The 18817-nt window shown below is 40.8% G+C and overlaps 1 protein-coding gene across 1 annotated transcript in view; it reads right to left on the bottom strand.

Moving 5' to 3' along the window:
• LOC126236385 (TAF5-like RNA polymerase II p300/CBP-associated factor-associated factor 65 kDa subunit 5L) overlaps positions 1-18817 on the bottom strand; it is a 148351-nt gene that overhangs the window by 81196 nt on the left and 48338 nt on the right. The window contains exons 3-4 of the mRNA XM_049945672.1: positions 9312-9560; positions 1260-1350 (exon numbers count right to left, since the gene is read on the bottom strand). Coding sequence (XP_049801629.1) covers positions 1260-1350; positions 9312-9560 — 340 coding nt within the window. The remainder of the gene's footprint in view (positions 1-1259; positions 1351-9311; positions 9561-18817) is intronic.

The raw sequence follows: 18817 nt of genomic DNA, 5'->3' as shown, positions 1-18817 counted from the left end.
AAACTGTTACAAAGTAGAATCATTATAAAAGAGTGCATCAGGCAACCAACAGCACTAGAGAGAAAATTATGGATGCACTTAAATATTAACAAATGGGTGTAAGCCACTCCCTTAGAACAAGCCGTAACAGTTTTATGTGACGAACATCCATCACGAGACATTGGCCTCAGTGGGATGTGCTTACTAACATTGTTCCCAGCAAAAATATGGAAACTGATTGTTGTAAGGAATGAGTCAAAGTAATGGTGGATTCACAGAATCCATGAATTTAACACAAACAGATCAGAAAGATGACATGGTAGTACACAAGACACATCCTCATTGGGAGAATGCCAAAATTTATTAAAGAAAGACGAAAAGAAAAATTTGTCAGAAAACTGTGTAAAAACCTCTGTAAAAATTGTGTACAAAAAGAAATAATCAATACAGTAGAATTAATACTGTAACTCAAAAATGCCAGAGACCACCATAAACAAAACTAAAACTGAATAATTTTTTCCAGGCTAACCTTAGGAACTCTAACTAGACCCGTATGCTTTAGAGTGAAACTTTCTGTTGTTTTAAAAGGCATGAATTATGTTCTCCTGACTTCACTTACAATGGTGCAGTGTATATGAGCCAGCTTTCAGAATCTTGATGAAGGTCCTCTCAAATAGTAGCTCAAATGCTAGCAATATTTCATAAACTGTTATGTGTGTCCATGTGCTAAACATGGATCTGTTCCAAATGAGTGGTTTCTTTTCCTCATTTCTGTTTACTGTTACCAATCTGGAATTTCCATTAACATAATATTAGTGCTACGTCAGTGAAGTCATATAAAATGAAGGTGGCATTTTTCCACTTAGGTTGTATGACTTTCTCCATGAAGAAAATTCCTAAATAAATATAGCTCAAAATGGAATATGCTACCTTTGATTAGGAAATGCATGGCTATGGTGCAAACGTGTATCTCTTTAACTAACCATAACATTATTTTGTTTGTGATAAAAAAAAGATTAATCACTAATCAAACAATGGAAAATCCAGGATGTAGTGTAACAATATTATGAAAAAGAAAGTTGCTACTCATCATACGTGGGAGATGTTGAGTCGCAGATAGGCACAATAAAAACACTGTCACAAATAAAGCTTTTGGCCAGTAAGGCCTTCATCAACAACACACACACACACACACACACACACACAAGCACGCATGCAAATGCAACTCACACACATGACTGCAGTTTCAGACAGATTAATAACTAAAGAACAGAACTAACCTGAATCAGAACAGTGTGGCTATACTCTGACAGATATATTTGTAAGCATGCCATAGCTGCTTCTGACAACTTCACATGGTATTTGCAGGACCTGAAATAATCCAAATATATTTAAGTGTGCATTAACAATGTAGTGATACTTACTACTAATGATACACTCAAAAGTTTTATCCCAAAAACATAATTGTCAAAATTGAAGATGTCTATCTCACAAATGAGAGTAAATAATGAAAACAATTAAATGTTTCACAAAACAAGGATGACAAGGAAAGACTTGAAAACCTGAGAACTTAAAAGTGGAATACTTGGTAATATGCAATACAGAGATTACTGCTTGAACATTGTGCGCGAGTTAATAAGAGAAAGCTAAGTGCATTGTATGTAACAGAGGTGGGAGGGGGCAGCAAAAAATAGACAGGTAAGAAAATGAACGAAGTAGAAAACTAAAACAGAGTGAAGAAAGGAGTAGTTACTGTGAATAAATGCTGAAACAGAAGAAATTAATGTAAATTAAGGCCAGCTGGGTGGTGACAACCAAGGACAGCGGAGTTCTGAGGAACTGGTGTCTGGTAGAAGAATCCAGAAGGTGTGTGTGGTGAAACAGGCACTGAGGTCATGACTGTTGTTGTAGAGCACACTCCGCAACAGGATATTGTGTGTTGCAGTATACACCCTCTGCTTATGCCTATTCATGCTAACTGATAACTTGGTGATAGTCATGCCAATGTAAAAGGGTAAAAAGTGTTTACATGACACTTGGTACATGTCATGACGTTTTAGAGGTGGCTCTCCGTTTCATAGAATATGTTTTGCCCGTTACAGGCCTGGTATAGGCGGTGGTAGGAGGCGGCATAGGGAAAGTCTTGCAGCGAGGACAGTCGCAATGGTAGAAGCCGTAGTGCAGGGAGATGGGTGCAGAAAGTGCATAGTGTCTGACAAGAATATTGCGGAGATTGGGAGGGTGAAGAAGCATATCAGTCCAGGATAGTAATGAGTGACAAATGGGGTACTTTGAAGTTGTTTTTTGGAGGGATCAGCAGTACCAGGATTGGATGTGATGGCCCGAGAAATCTCATTTTGAACTAAGCTGGTGGGGTAATTACATCCAGTGAAGGCTGGGGTGAGAATGATGGTGCATGGCTGTAAAGAGCCTGCGCCTGTGCAAATACGTTTGCCGCAGAATGCCAAAGTTGTATGGGAGGGAACATTCAACATGAAAAGGGTGGCAACTGTCAAAATGTAAGTACTGTTGTTCATTTGTAGGTTTAATGTAAGCAGAAGTGTGCAGTGGTCTTGGTGTGGACAAAATCAACATCAAGGAAAATGGCACAAGATTTGGAACAGGGCAATGTGAAATTTAATCAGTCCATATGGTAAAGATGTCATCAATGTACCTAAGCCCAAAGAGGGACTGAAGAATTATGTATCTCAGGAAAGCCCCTTCCAAGCGATCCATGAGAAAGTTGGCCTAGGAAGGAGTTATCCTGGTTCCCATGGCTGTAGCCCTGATCTGTTTGTATGTCTGCCCTGCAAAGGTGAAGTAGTAGTAGTAGTTGCTGTTGTTGTTTTTGTTGTTGTGGTCTTCAGTCCTGAGACTGGTTTGATGCAGCTCTCCATGCTACTCTATTCTGTGCAAGCTTCATCATCTCCCACAAGCTACTGCAGCCTACATCCTTCTGAATCTGCTTAATGTATTCATCTCTTGGTCTCCCTCTACGATTTTTATCCTCCACGCTGTCCTCCAGTACTAAATTGGTGATCCCTTGATGCCTCAGAACATGTCCTACCAACCGATCCCTTCTTCTAGTCAAGTTGTGCCACAAACTCCTCTTCTCCCCAATTCTATTCAATACCTCCTCATTAGTTACGTGAACTACCCATCTAATCTTCACCATTCTTCTGTAGCACCACATTTCGAAAGCTTCTATTCTCTTCTTGTCCAAACTATTTATCGTCCATGTTTCACTTCCATACACGGCTACACTCCATACAAATACTTTTAGAAACGACTTCCTGGCACTTAAATCTATACTCGATGTTAAATTTCTCTTCTTCAGAAACGCTTTCCTTGTCATTGCCAGTCTACATTTTATATCCTCTCTACTTCAACCATCATCAGTTATTTTGCTACCCAAATAGCAAAACTCCGTTACTACTTTAAGTGTCTCATTTCCTAATCTAATTCCCTCAGCATCACCCGACTTAATTCGACTACATTCAATTATCCTCGTTTTGCTTTTGTTGATGTTCATCTTATACCCTCCTTTCATGACGACACTGTTCATTCCGTTCAACTGCTCTTCCAAGTCCTTTGCTGTCTCTGACAGAATTACAATGTCATCGGCGAACCTCAAAGTTTTTATTTCTTCTCCATGGATTTTAATACCTACTCCGAAATTTTCTTTTGTTTCCTTCACTGCTTGCTCAATATACAGATTGAATAACATCTGGGATAGGCTACAACCCTGTCTCACTCCCTTCCCAACCACTGCTTCCCTTTCGTGCCCCTCAACTCTTATAACTGCCATCTGGTTTCTGTACAAATTGTAAATAGCCTTTCGCTCCCTGTATTTTACCCCTGTCACCTTCAGAATTTGAAAGAGAGTATTCCAGTCAACATTGTCAAAAGCTTTATCTAAGTCTGCAAATGCTAGAAATGTAGGTTTGCCTTTCCTGAATCTTTCTTCTAAGATAAGTCATAGGGTCAGTATTGCCTCACGTGTTCCAACATTTCTACGGAATCCAAACTGATCTTCCCCAAGGTTGGCTTTGTTGGTAAGTATGAAATTGATTAAAGAGAGTATTGGGATGTCATACGCTTGTAATGAGGTGGATGCTGACTGAGGAAATGTTCAGCAGTGGACAGACCATGTATGTCGGGGATGTTGGTATAGAGAGAGATGACACTGATGGTGGCAAGTAAGGTATGTGGTGGAAAAAAGATGGGCACGGACTTCAATTGATCTACAAAATGGTTGATATATTTGATGTAGGAGAGGAGTCTTTGTACCATGAGTTGCAGGTGCTGATCAACGAAGGCAGGTCTCTATATTCAGTGGTTGTTTTAAAGCCAGCAATTATAGGACGGCCAGGAAGATTGGGCTTTATCTTAGGAAAAAGGTAAACGCTGGAGGTGTGGGGTTTGGGTGGGGTTAGAAGTTCTATAGATTGAGATGTTAGTCCTTGTAAGGGGCTGGAGATTTTAAGGAGGGACTGCAGGTCAGTTGGAATAACAGGGATGGGATCTTAATGGCAGAAGCTGTACGTAAATGTGTCAGACTGCTGGCATGGTTCTTCACTAACATACCAACAATTTCTTAGATCTTATGAAGTCTGTGCCTGTCCCACTCCCACCACACACCTTGCTTGTCAGCACTGATGCCACTTCCCTCCATACCAACATCCCCCACATACGTGGTCTTTCTGCTGCTGAACATTTCCACAGTCAACATCCACCTGATTCCAAACCTATGACATCCTTCCTACTCACTTTAATCAACTTTATACCTACCAATAACTACTACACCTTTGAGGGGCAGACATACAAACAGATCAGGGGTACGATCATGGGAACCAGGATGGCTCATTCCTGTGCCAATCTTTTCAGGGGCTTTTGGAGGAGGCTTTCCTGGGACCCATAAGTCTTCAGCCCCTAGTCTGCCTTAGATACACTGATGACATCTTTACCATAGACACTCATGGTGAGGCTGGCCTGTTAAAAATTCCTGCAATCTCTGAGTACCTTCAACCAACTAAATTTCACATGGTCCTATTCTGAATCCTGTGCCGCTTTCCTTGATGTTGATCTTGTGCTTACCAAAAGCCAGCTACACTTCTGGCCACATTAAACCTACTAACAAACAACAGTACTTACATTTTGACAGTTTCAATCCTTTCCATGTCAAACGTTCCGTCCCATAAAGTCTTAGCATTCAAGGCAAATATAATTGTCCAGATGCAGACTCTTTACTGAAATACAGCACCATTCTCATCTCAGCCGTAGTGGATGTAATTACCAGACCAGTCTAGTTCAAAAGTAGGTTTCTCTGGCAATCATATCCAATCCTGGTACAACTGATCCCTCTGAAAAACAACTTCGGAGCACACTGCTGGTGACTCAACATTATCCTGGTCTGGAATGTATTAATCAGCTACTTCAAAAAGGCCATGACTTCCTAAGACCATGCCCTGAAATGAGATCCATTCTGTCAGATTTTCCCCACCACACCTAGAGTAGCTTTTTGTCGCCCTCCCAATCTCTGCAATATTCTTGTCAGACCCTACGCTCCATCTGCACCAACCTCCCTACCCTATGCCTCCTACTCCAGTGAACATCCCCACTGCAAGACCTGCCCTATGCAACCTCCTACCACCACCTATACCAACCCTGTAACTGGCAAAAGATATATTATCAAAGGGAGATCCACCTATGGACAACATATGTCATATACTAGCCGTTATGTAAACACTGTTCAACCTTTTACATTGGCATGACTATCTCCAAGTTATCAGTTAGCATGAATGGGCATATGCAGAGGGTGCATACTGGGAACCTTCCTCTACAACACAACAATCGTGATCTCGATGTCTTTTTCATCACACGTGTCATCTGAATTCTTCTCCCAGAAAGCAGTTTCTTGTAAAGTCCGCAGTTGGGAACTTCACAATAATATGCCTTTGTTCACTCTGTTTTAGTTTTGCACATATTTCAGTTACTTACCTGTCTATTTTTCGTCGTCCCCCTCCCACCTCCATAACAAACAATGCACTTAGCTTTTCACTTTTATTAACTTGTGCACAATGTTTAATCAGTAATCTCTGTCTTGCATATACCGTATTTACTCGAATCTAAGCCGCACTTTTTTCCGTTTTTTTTTTGTAATCCAAAAAACCATCTGCGGCTTAGAATCGAGTGCAAAGTAAGCGGAAGTTCTGAAAAATATTGGTAGGTGCCGCCACAACTAACTTCTGCCATCAAATATATGCAGTGCTACACAGGCATGCTTTGCAGGCACAAAGATAAATACTGGTGCCAAAGCCTCTGCGTCAGTAAATAAATAATAAAAAAAAAAAAGGTGGAAGACGAGCTTTTTTTCTCCGCCCCGAGTTTTGACCATTGCATTTTCATACATTATTCAATGAAGTAAATACAAATTCCGTATAGTTCATTTTCAAATGCAGCAGCATTTCAATGTACTACAAAAATCTGACTGGCAAGACTGTTTGGGATGTTTGTCAATATGGCCAACTCTACGTTCTGAATTTTTTCCTGTCTGTGAGAAGAGATGGTTGCTAATAGGAACTTTTATGAACTGTGAATCACATGCAGTATTCTCTTCACCATAAGAATAATACGAACAGAAACATTTTGCTATGTATTGTTTCGTGTTTGCTGCTATCTCATTTAAATCCTGTCTGCCTAATAAACTACGAAACTAGAGTGAGACAACAGCAAATGCGGAAGAATATACATATCATGTCATGTTTATATCCGTATTATTCTTATGCCTAATAGTGATGCAGTCAGAAATGAAGCACGGCAATTGACTAGATTTTTAAATCTAAGATGACTCTAATTTCTGTGCAGAATGTAGTGTACTAAATATGTGTCTGCAAAGATTTTCAAACAGAGAAAAATTTTCGCTAAACTCTCGTTCAGAACATCTTCTATCATACGCAGTCTATTATTTGGTTCTTGTTGATCATTATCAAAGAAAGCAGCAGTGTAGGTAACAAGAAATAGCAGTCTCTTGCCTTTGTTTCGCTAATGAGACGACACCTCTCTTTCTTTTTTTTAAATTATAAGCGGCGGTAGCGTGCACAAAAGCAAGCCATGCTGCGAGCGGCAACAGGTCGTAAACACTCATTATCAGAATGCGAAAAACAGTGCATGACACAGTACAGTAATGCATTTTCAGCTTAGAGTGACGTAAACACCTATAACTAAGAGAATGGCACTTATCAGATCAAAGAAAAATAAGCAATCAATTCAAACCAGACGAAGCACATGAAAAAGGAAGGGTACCCGTATAAATACGGACGGAGCGCCTGACGCATAGCAATGGTTACCCGGTAAAGCTTAACTGCTAAGCTTACGACTCAAACCAAACTACTGAAGCTGTATCATCATTCATTCGACCTAAATTGTGTCTCGTATTACAATGGACCAACTTGGTTTCTATTTGGAGGTGCGGCCTAAAACTTTTCTCTCCCCTTGAATTTCGAGTCTCAAATTTCAGGTGCGGCTTAGATTCGGGAAATTTTTTTTTCCTTTATTTTGAGTCTCATTTTTCAGGTGCGGCTTAGATTCGAGTAAATATGGTATCCCCAGCTTCCACCTTATAGCTCTCAGGTTTTCAAATCTCATCTGGTGCAGTCGCCAATATTTGGTCTATCCCTCTCATCCCCAGGTAAGTCTCCCAATATCTGTGGTTCTGGGTGACCTTGCCAAAATCTACCCCTTTTCCTAGACCTCTCCAGTCCTTTTCCTTCATCCTTCTTCCTTCCCCTTCAACCCTTCTGCATGAAGAAGGAACCACTGACTCAGAAAGCTTGCCTAATTATAACCTTATTCTATGTGTGTGTTTTGCCACCACTTGGTGAGTAAATTTTTTATCCATCCAATTACATTATTTTGTCAAAAGAAATATGAGCACAACAATGAAGTGCATAAAGCTTGTAGCTTCCATGTCTCACAAATCCTTAACTGGGAGAAGAAGGCCTGAGGACAAAGCTTATGGAGATGCAGTGCAAATGGTGTACTGACAGAAAAATCAGTCAGATCCTGAAGTCGAGAGAGATGAAACAAACAGGAAAAGTCTGTGTAATATATGTGACTTGTAATGAGTGACATTCAGAGCCAACTGGAGTACCCAAAAAAACTGGAATAACACACTGTGGGAAGAGCTTATGTAGTTCACATTTCTGCTGCTATGTATAGCACAACTCATCTCCATTTCAGTGCAGCCTGTGTTGTCGACCTGGCTTGTTCATTTCACCTGCAATGATTGTTTTTGCTACTGCTGTTTTGTTCTTGCACCTTTTTTTATGATGGCAAGTTTAAGTGAACAACATGCAGCTGTGAATTTTGTTTTCTACTCAGTAAAAATGCTGCTTAAAATATGTTAATGTTGAAAACAGCTTAACAAGGGAAAAATCAAGTGTGCGAGCGGTTTGCTCAATTTAAAAATGGTGACATGTCAGTTGATGACGAGCCTCGTCTTGACGTCCATCAAGGGCGTAGTTTATTCAGAGTTTGTTTCTCCAGGTCAGACCGTCAATCAAACATTTTATTTGGAAGTTCTAAGAAACTTGTGCAACAGTGCTCATCAAAAACAACCTGATTTGTGGCAGACAGGAGACTGGTTCTTCCACCACGACAACGCATCTGAACACACAGCCATCTCTGTTAGACAGTTTTTGGCAAAAAATAGCATAGCTCCGCTGCCCCAAGCACCTTACTCGCCTGACCTGGCTGTGTGCGACTTTTTCTTATTTTCACACACGAAAAGGGGCACGAAAGGACCGATTTGACAACATTGAAGAAGTCAAGGAAAAAAAAAAAAGAGGAGCTGTCAGCTGTTTCTAAAGATGATGACAAAAACAGTGGAAGCACCGGTGGGATGAATGTATTAGTTGTAAAGGAGAGTATTTTAATGGGCTTAAGTTTGTTTTATAAACAATTTTCAAAATATATAGATTTTTTAATTTTTACATCCTTGCAGCATGAGGGCTAGCTCATTGATGACAGGGATTGTGGGGCCAGGAAGTATAGAAAATAAATGATTCTTATAGTTCCTAAATGTAGCTGCCAGTCAACTGTTTGAAATTACATTGTACTGTTACCTAATACCCCCTTTTTTTTCTACTGTTGGAACGTTTCCTGAGACATGTCAGTAGCAAGTAATACATTTCACATGCCCTCTCAGCGAAGAGAAAATTATTGATTTGTTCACAGTTATATTTTGCTATTAGTTTCATATTTAAACAGTCTGACCTTATAAATCTTAATACGTTTCATTCGGTTTAGCACTAATGGTGCACATACTTTACCTAAAATCTTTAACAAGGGCATTGTTTTCAATATCCTGGCTACTAGTTACGCTAGCTAGTTCTTCCAGCAATGGTCGATTGTGTTCTCTTGTGAAGAGAACCTGATGCCTCTTGAAAAATTTGTTTGCTACCTGGCGATGGCCTCCACACAGCATTTCCAAATAAAGATGACAAAACATTGGACACAGCAGACTGGCTAATTCACACTGAAAGGACTCTTGCTTAAGCTCTGCAATCCAGTTTTTGAACCTGCAACAAAGATTATGAACATATTACAATCTTTATTCACAATAATAATGAGCAGTCACTAAGTATTATAGCACCTTCCTTGACATATTTAGTTATATACGAGAGGGTACCAAAAGGAACTAAAGTTTTTTTAGCTTATTTATTCATATTTTAAGCACAAACTTTCAATTCCCTTCAAGTACTCTCCATTTGCACTAATACACCTGTGTAATATTTTATTTCTTTTTTCAAAACATTGTTTAAATTTATATTTTGTGATGCGTGACGATGCCTCCTTTATTTCTCATCACATTAGCAAAATGCTTTCCTTTCATATTTCTTTTCACTCTAGGAAACAAAAAAAGTCACAGAGGGCAAGGTCGGGTGAGTGTGGGTGTGAGGAACAGGGGACATTCCATTTCTGGTCAAGAAAAGAATTGTCATACAGGCAGGACTGTGTGAGCAGGGGCATGGTCAAAATGGAAAAACCAATCACTCGACTGCCACAAATCAGGCCACTTCTGCCGCACTCTGTTGTGCAATCTTTTCAAAACATACAAATAACTGTCTGTCCCTGCGGAACAAACTCTGTGGAGGGGGAATCAGCTTTGTTTTAATGTTTGATTTCACCTGATGAGCTCTCTTGGGGTGAGGCGAATGGTGGAGTCTTCCACTGGTTTGATTGTTGCTTTGATTCAGGATCATAAGCATAGCACAAGTTGCGTCACCTGTGATAATGTTTGAAAAGTTTGGATCATTTCGGGACTCTTCTTTGAAAGCACAGCATGCTTCCACAGGGCCTTGTTTTTGTTCAACAGTCAGCAGTCAAGGCATGAATTTGGCTTCCCCCCCTTTCCATTCCCAAATCTTCTGTCACAATTCGCTGCACTAAACTCTACATCACTCCCGACAGCTCAACAATTTCTTCACTGGTCTGTCATTGATCTTTGTTGATGGTTGCATTTTCATGTTTTCAGACTTGGAAGGTAATCAGAATGAGATTTGTCATCAACTGACATTTCAGCATTTTTGGAATGGGAAAACCACTCAAACACTTGAGTTTTCCCCAGAGCAACGTCCATGTACACAGTTTTCAACATTTCAAGAGCTTCTGTTCATTTTTCCAAGCAAAAAGCAGAATTTCAACACAGCACGCTGTTCACGAAAATCAGCCATCGCAAAAATGACAATCGCACAAAACAGTTGTCACTAGAACAACTAACAAAACTAGTCCTGACCTTATTCAGCGATGTCACTCTGCTTACTGACTCTGGAATGTTCACTCCAAGTACTCCTAGTGCGGTACTGCAAAAGCTCTGCCAATCAAAAATTTAGTTTGGTTTCTTTTGGGTACTTCCTTGTACTTCTATGCCATTAAAGTTTTCTGATATGTTCTTAATAACCCTATAAACATGGACACACAAACTAAATGCACCAGTCGAAATAATGAGGGTAGAAAATGTCCAAACGGTTAAGGCATCTAGAAGAAGGTGGAAAAAAAATGTTCAACTTAATGAAAGAAATTCTACAATTTTACAGTACTCCAGACTTATTTATAAGTTTAAAAATCTGTTCCCGCAGATTAATACCACAGACACTTTTTTATTCTGGAAATAAAAGATATAAAATACAAATTTGTTTTTGGTACATATATAAGGGAAACTGATAGTGAATTGGATAAATAAAAAAATCTACTCGCCAAGTGGCATCAGAAGAACACACATATCAAAGGTGTTACAGTTTGAAAGATTTCGAAGACGGAGGCTCCTCTTCCTGGCAGAAGGGATGAAGGGGTGGAAAAAGGGGTGAAGGAAAAGGACTTGTGAGTTTTAGAAAAAGGGGTAGAGGTCATAAAAGTTGTCCAGAATCCCGGGTAAGTTGAGACTTACCAGACGGGATGAGAAGGAAAGACTGATTGTTGGCGACTGTACCGGTTGTGATTTTAAAACCTAATGAATTTAAAGATGGAAGATAAAATAATATGCAAGACACAAATTACTGCTAAAATATTGTGCACGAGTTAATAACTGGTAAAACTAAGTGCACTGTAAGTGATAGATGCGGGAGGGAGGTGGAAAAAATAAACAGGTCAGAAAATGAAAGATGCAGAAAAACTAGAGTGAAGAAAGCAGTAGTTACTGTGAAGAAATGCTGAGATGGAAGAAAATATAAATCAAGGCTTTGGCGGTGGCGAGAACCAAGGACATTTTGTAGTGGCAGTTCCCACCTGCAGAGTTCAGAGAAACTGCTGTCTTGGGGAACAATCTAGATGGCACATGTGGTGAAACAGGTACCAACATCATGACTGTCATGTTGCAGTGCATGCATGCTCTGCAACAGGAGATTGTGTGTTGCCAGTACAAACCCTCTGTCTTTGCCCACTCATCCTAACTGATACCTTGGTGGTAATTATGCCAATGTAGAAGGCTGAACACTGTTTACATGAGAGCTGGTATAAGAGGTGTCACTCCACAGGTGGTTCTCCCTTTGATAGGGAATGTTTTTCCAGTTACATTAACGCTGTACGTGGTGGTAGGAGGGTGCATAAGGCAAGTCAAAGTAGGGACAGTCGCAGGGTAGGAGCCATAGGGTGGGGAAATGATTTTAGAAAGTCACAGCCTTGTCGAAGTAGTTGATTAATATATTCAAGACCAAGACAATACTGAGTGACAAGTGGTGTACTCCTAAGTTGTTTTTTGGAGGAATCAGCAGCACCAGAATTGGATGCGATGGCCCAGAATATGTGCTTTTGAACTAGGTTGTTGGGATAATTATGTCCAGTGAAGGCTGAGGTGAGAATGGTGGTGTATTGCTGTAAAGAGTCTGCATCTGAACAATTCTTTGCCTCAAATGCCGAGGCTGTTTGGGAGGGAACGTTTGACATGGAAAGGATGGCAATTGCCAAAATGTAAATACTCTTGTTTTTTAGTAGATTTAATGTGAACAGAAGTGTGTAGCTCACCTTTGGTCATGAGGACATCAACGTCAAGGAAACTGGCATGGGATTCAGAATAGCACCATATGAAAATTAATTGGGAGAATGTATTTAGAGATTCCAGGAATTTTAATATGTCAGCCTCACCTTGAGTCCATACAGCAAATATGTCATCAACGTATCTAAACCAAACGAGGGGCTGAATTCTTATGGATCACAATAAGCCGCCTCCGAGTAACCCGTGAAAAGATTGGCATAGGAAGGAGCCATCCTGGTTTCCGTTGCTGTACCCCTGATCTGTTAGTATGCATTCCCCTCAAAGATGCAGTACTGGTTGGTAAGTAGAAAGTTTATCAAAATGAGCAGGAAGGATGTCATCCGTTTGGAATCAGGTGGGTGCTGACTGAGGAAATGTTCAGCAGCAGGCAGACTATGTATATGGGGGTTGCTGGTATAGAGGTAGGTGGCATTAATGGTGACAAGAGGTGTGTGGTGGAAGTGTGAGACAGACATAGATTTCAAATGAGCTAGAAAATGGTTGGTGTCTTTGATATAGGAAGAAGTCTTTGTAATATGGGTTGCAGGTATTTATCAACTAAGGCAGATATACATTCAGTGGGTGCTTTGAAGCCAACAACTATGGGACAGCCAGTATGACTGGGTTTGTGGAACTTAGGAAGAAGTCAAAAGGCGGGGGTGCATGATCTGGGTGGGCTACGAAGTTCTATGGACTGAGGTGTTAGTCCTTGCAAGGGGCCTGAGATGTTGAGGAGGGTCTACAGGTTAGTTTGAATCATAGGATGGGATTTTGTACGGAGATGCTGTATGTAGAGGTGTCAAACAACTGACATAGACCATTACTTTCATATTCCCATCGGTCAAGTACTACAGTGGTAGATCCCTTGTCTGCTGGGAGGATAATGTTGTTGTCCTCAGCTTCTAGGGAACAAAGAGCCTAGGTTAGTGTCATGTTGTAGGGACCTGAGGAGCATTTGTGAAGCAATGCTTAATGTGAGTAATTTATGGATGCTTGTAAGGGATAATTTTGAGGTAATGGTGGTGGATCAAATTGGGAGCATGGCTGAAAATTTTGAAGGTACGGTTCAAAGACAGATCTGCTGTTGGAAAGGTTCTGAGACTGGGTTGCAAGTGATATTTCCAGTTGATATTAAACGTGAAGGAAAGCAGTCCTTCACCAAACAGCATGGTTAAATGCAGGTTTAGGGCTGAAAGTGAGACTCTTCGATAATGCAGGTAATTTAGGTGAGGAGAGTGCTTTAGATGAGAGGTTGAGAACACCGTACTGTAGTGACTGGTGGTTGCAATCATGATTGCTATTGGTCTGGAAGGTAGTGGTAAAGGCAGTGATGTTAACGAGGTTGGCCAAGCTGAGTTTGCGGGAGAGGAATAGTGGCTGATGGTGTAGCTATTTAGGGAGTTGCAGAGGGACAGGAAGGGAAGTACCACTGTTGAGATATTTTAGGAGAAGGTGGGTTAGTTTCTTGAGATGAAGTCTGGCCGCTTGTTACAGTTTGAAGTTGACTTGGTGGATGATACCATCCAAGCAATCATGGAGGGCAGATACTTGCAGGATTTTGTAGAAGGAGAGAAGCCTGGTCTGGTGGACAGGAAATTGGCAGATGAGTCATATAGGTCACATATTAGCTAGGTAACCACGAAAGATTGCTGAATTTGAAACTGTTAAAGAGGCTGTTGTAAAGTAGGTTTACACACAGAAACAGGGACTTAGAATGTTAGGCTTTCAGGAGTAACTCTAAGGGCAAAGCAGGTTTCAAGAAACAGAATATGAGACCTTAGTTTTGATAGTGCAAATACATATTTTTTAAAGGAACAGATGTAATATGCGATGCGATTTATCGTGGCAAGGGTGGAGGGTTTCAGTGTTAGAAGTGCTGGGAGTGGCAAAAAATAGAAGCAGAGCATGGAATAAGATATTTAAAAAAAAAGAAAGGCAATGACAAAAAATAAGAAAAATTCGTATGAAAATCATGAGAACAGAGAAGGGTTAACAAGAGGTAATGAGGGCCTAGAATTTCTCAACAGAAAGGCGGTCTATTTGAAACCAAAAAAGATTGGAAAAGAAAAAAAAATCAATTGGAAAAATTTTGAAAACAGACAAAATTTTAAAAACTGGGCAAACAAAAGAGAAAGCCATTGGTGAAAATGTAATCTACTGTGTTTGGCAAATAAAGTAATGCAGGAGACAGTAGTACAAGGCGATGTCAACAGTTTGGTGAAAAGCAAATGCGAAAAAACAAGAAAGAATTACATATAAGCAAGGTAAGTGGAGGAGGAAATGAAAATAACTGTCAAATTTACAAATAAATAAGAGAAAGATGATTGGGAGAAAATCTTGCAGTGCAGTGAACTGTAAATACATTGTTATACACAATTCGTAAATAACAGTGGACCTATCTACATGCACAGAAATCAGTATTAGAAATTATGTAAGGGGATAATGTTGGTTAATGAAGGTGGTACAGAGAAATAAACATGTGGACTAGCACATAAGGTAGAAGACAGATGACAGTTTAAAAAAGACAGATGACAACAAAGACTGACAAGAGAGAGATGTAGGAAGGAATGATGGCCACAGAGGCAAATATATCAACAACAAAAAATCGATTTTTTAAAATATAATGTAATTGAATTGATAAAAAATCTGCTCACCAAGAGGCAGCAGGAGAAAATACATAGAACAGATATTGCAGTTTTCAAGCTTTCAGAGCCAGTGGCTTCTCCTTCTGGTAGAAGGGTTGTAGGAAGAGAGGCGAAGGAAAGGACTGGTGAGGTTTAGGAAAAGGGGCAGAGTTCAGAAAAGCTGCCCAGAACACCAGGTCAGCAGAGACTTATCTGGCAGGATGAGAAAGGATGACTGATTGTTGGGGACCGCACTGGATGAGATTTCCAAACTTGAAAGTTTAAAGGTGGAAGGTAGGATAATATGTAAGACAGAGATTACTGCTAAAACAGTGTGCATGAGTTAATAAGAGCAAAAAGCTAAGTGCATTGTACCTGATAGAGGTGGGAGGGGGACAGCGAAAAATAAACAGGCCAGAATATGAAACATGCAGAAAACTAAAAGAGTGAAGAAAGGAATAGCTACTGTGAAGAAATGTTGAGATGACAAAATTAACATAAATCGAGGCCAAGTGGGTGGCAAGAATCAAGGACATGTAGTGACAATTCCCACCTGCACAGTTCTGAGAAACTGGTGTCTTGGGGAAGAATCTAGATGGCAGGAGTGGTGAAACAGGTCCAAGGTCACGACTGTCATGTTGCAGAGCATGCTCTAAAACAGGAAATTGTGTGTTGTTAATATACATCCTCTCCTTATGCCCACTCACCCTAACTGGTAACTTGGTTGCAGCCATGTCAATGTGAAAGGCTGAACAGTGTTTACATAACAGTTTGTATATGAGATATTTCACAGGTGGCTCTCCCTTTGATAGTATGTGGTTTGCAAGTTACAGGTCTAGTATACATGGTGATAAGGAAGGATGCATAGGGCAAGTCTTGCAGAAGGCATGGTTACAGGGGTAGGAGCCATATGGTGGGAAAATGGGTGCAAAAGGTGAATAGGGTCTGACAAGGATATGGTGAATATTGAGAGGGCAATAAAAAGCTATTCGAAGTGTGGTGGGCAAAATCACAGACAGAAATTCTCATCTAAAGCACTCTGCCCTCCTGTATTATTATCCAAGGGTCTCTCGTTCATCCCTAAACTTACATTTCATCGTGCTGCTTTGGTGAAGGACTTACTTTCCTTCACACATAATAACGAAATATCACTTTGCAACCCAATCCCAGAACCTTTCCAACAGCAAATGTAACACTGAACCCTGCCTTGAACAGTTCCGATCATGATCCCACCTTCATCCACCACCACTACCTCAAAATCATCTCTTAAAAATCTTCCATGAATTCTTCATATCACGAACTGCTTCACAGCCCTACCCCAAGTCCCTACAAAATGACCCTAATCTATCCTCCACAGAATTTCGTGCTCTTCATTCCCTAGAAGCTTAGGACTACAACATTATCCTCCCAGTGGACAAGGTATCTAACACTGTGGCACTCGACCGATGAGAGTATGTCAGTTGTCTGACGCCTCTACATGCAGCATCTCCCAACAAAATCCCATCCCTATGATTCACACTGACCTCTAGTCCCTCCTCAAAACCTCAGGCCTCTCACAACTGAACGCACAGGTGCCTTTGTTGATCAATAGCTGCAACCCATAGTACAAAGACTTCCTATATTGAAGACAACAACCATTTCCTAGATAATCTAAAATTAGTGCCAGTCCCATTCCCACCACACAACTTGCTTGTTATCATTGACATCACCTCCCTCTACACCAACATCTCCTACGTATGTGGTCTGTCTACTGCTGAACATTTCTTCAGTCAGTGCCCACATGATTCCAAACCTATGAATCCCCTCTGCTCACCTTAATCAACTGTATACTTACCAACAACAACTTCACCTTTGAAGGTCAGACATACAAACACGTAATGGGTACAGCCATGGGAACCAGGATGGCTCCTTCCTATGCCAATGTTTTTACGATTCGCTTGGAGGGGGCTTTCTCCTGGGATCCATAAGCCTTCAGCCCCTGGTCTGGTTTAGATACATTGATAACACCTTTGCCATATGGACTCAAGGTGAACCTGACCTGTTAAACTTCCTGGAATCTCCAAATACATTCTTACAATTAAATTTAACATGGTGCTATTCCAAATCCCATGCTAGTTTCCTTGACGTTGATGTCATCCTCATCGAAGGTCAGAAACATACTTCTGTTCACATTACATCTACTAACGAACAACAGTACTTACATTTTGACGGTTGCCATCCTTTCCAAGCCAAACATTCCCTCTCAATCAGTTTTAGCATTTGGGGCTAACGTAATCAGATATCCCTGGCCATCACATCCTTTCCTAGTACTGCTGATCACTCCAAACTAAAACTTAGGAGTACATCACTTATCACTCAGTATTATCCTGGTCTTGAATGTAATAATCAGCTACTTCGACAAGGATCCAGCTTCCTAAAATCATGCCCTGTAATGAAGTCCATTCTGCCCAAGATTTTGTCCACCACACCTAGGACAGCTTTTCATCGTCCTACCCATCTCCAAAATATCCTTGTCAGACTCTGTGCTCCTTCTGTACCCATTTCCGTGCCCTATGGCTCCTACCCCTGTGACCCCCCCCCCCTTCCCCAACTGCAAGGAAGGCTTGCCCTATGCACCCTCCTGCAATCAGCTATAGCAGCCCCATTAAGGCAAAACATATACTATCAAAGGGAGAGTCACCAGTGAAATGCACCTTATATACCAGCTGTTATGTAAACACTGTTCAGCCTTTTACATCGGCATGACTACCATTGAGTTATTAGTTAGTGATGCACAGTATCCTGTTGCAGGGCACACTTTACAACATTACAGTTGTGATCTCGGTGTCTGTCTCACTAAATGTGCCATTTGGAATCTTCTCCCACCGAGCGAGGTGGTGCAGTGGTTAACACATTGGACTCTCATTCGGGAGGACGATGGTTCAATCCCGTGTCTGGCCATCCAGATTTAGGTTTTCCGTGATTTCCCTAAATTGCTCCAGACAAATGCCGGGATGGTTCCTTTGGAAGGGTACAGCAGACTTCCTTCCCCGTCGTTCCCTAATCCGATGAGACCAATGACCTCGCTGTCTGGTCTCCTCCCTCAAAACAACCCAACCTCTTCTCCCAGCCATCAGTTTCTCAGAACTCTGGGGACTGCCACTACAACATGTCCTTGGTAGCCATCACCAATCTGTCCTTACTTTACATTAATTTCTCCAGTTTCAGCATTTCTTCACAGGAGCTATTCCTTTCTTCACATTCTTTTAGTTTTCTACCACTCTCATTTCTGGCTTGTCTTTTTTTCGCCATATCCCTCCGATACAGGCATTAGCTTTTTACTCTTACTAACTTGCGCACACTGTTTTAGCAGTAATCTGTCGTGCATATAACCCTATCTTCCATGTTTAAACTGTCAGGTTTACAAATCACGTTGGGTGCAATCAGTCTTTCCTTCTAATCCCTTACCCTGGGTTCAAGACACCTTTACCAAACTCTACACCTTTTCCTAAACCTCACCACTCCTTTTCCTTCACCCCTCTTCCTCCCACTTCAACCTTTCTGCCGGAAGGAGGAGCCATTGGCTCTGATAGTATGTAAATTAATACCTTTCATTTGTGTGTTCTTTTGCCAGCTCTTGGCGAGTAGATTTTTTTATCTATTCAATTACATTATATGAATATGGTATGTTATACAAACTTTG

This window comes from Schistocerca nitens, chromosome 2 (genome assembly GCF_023898315.1).
Source record: "Schistocerca nitens isolate TAMUIC-IGC-003100 chromosome 2, iqSchNite1.1, whole genome shotgun sequence".
Lineage (NCBI taxonomy): Eukaryota > Metazoa > Arthropoda > Insecta > Orthoptera > Acrididae > Schistocerca > Schistocerca nitens.
The sequence above is the reverse complement of the archived record's forward strand: the minus strand, read 5'-3'. Positions and strand labels throughout refer to the sequence as shown.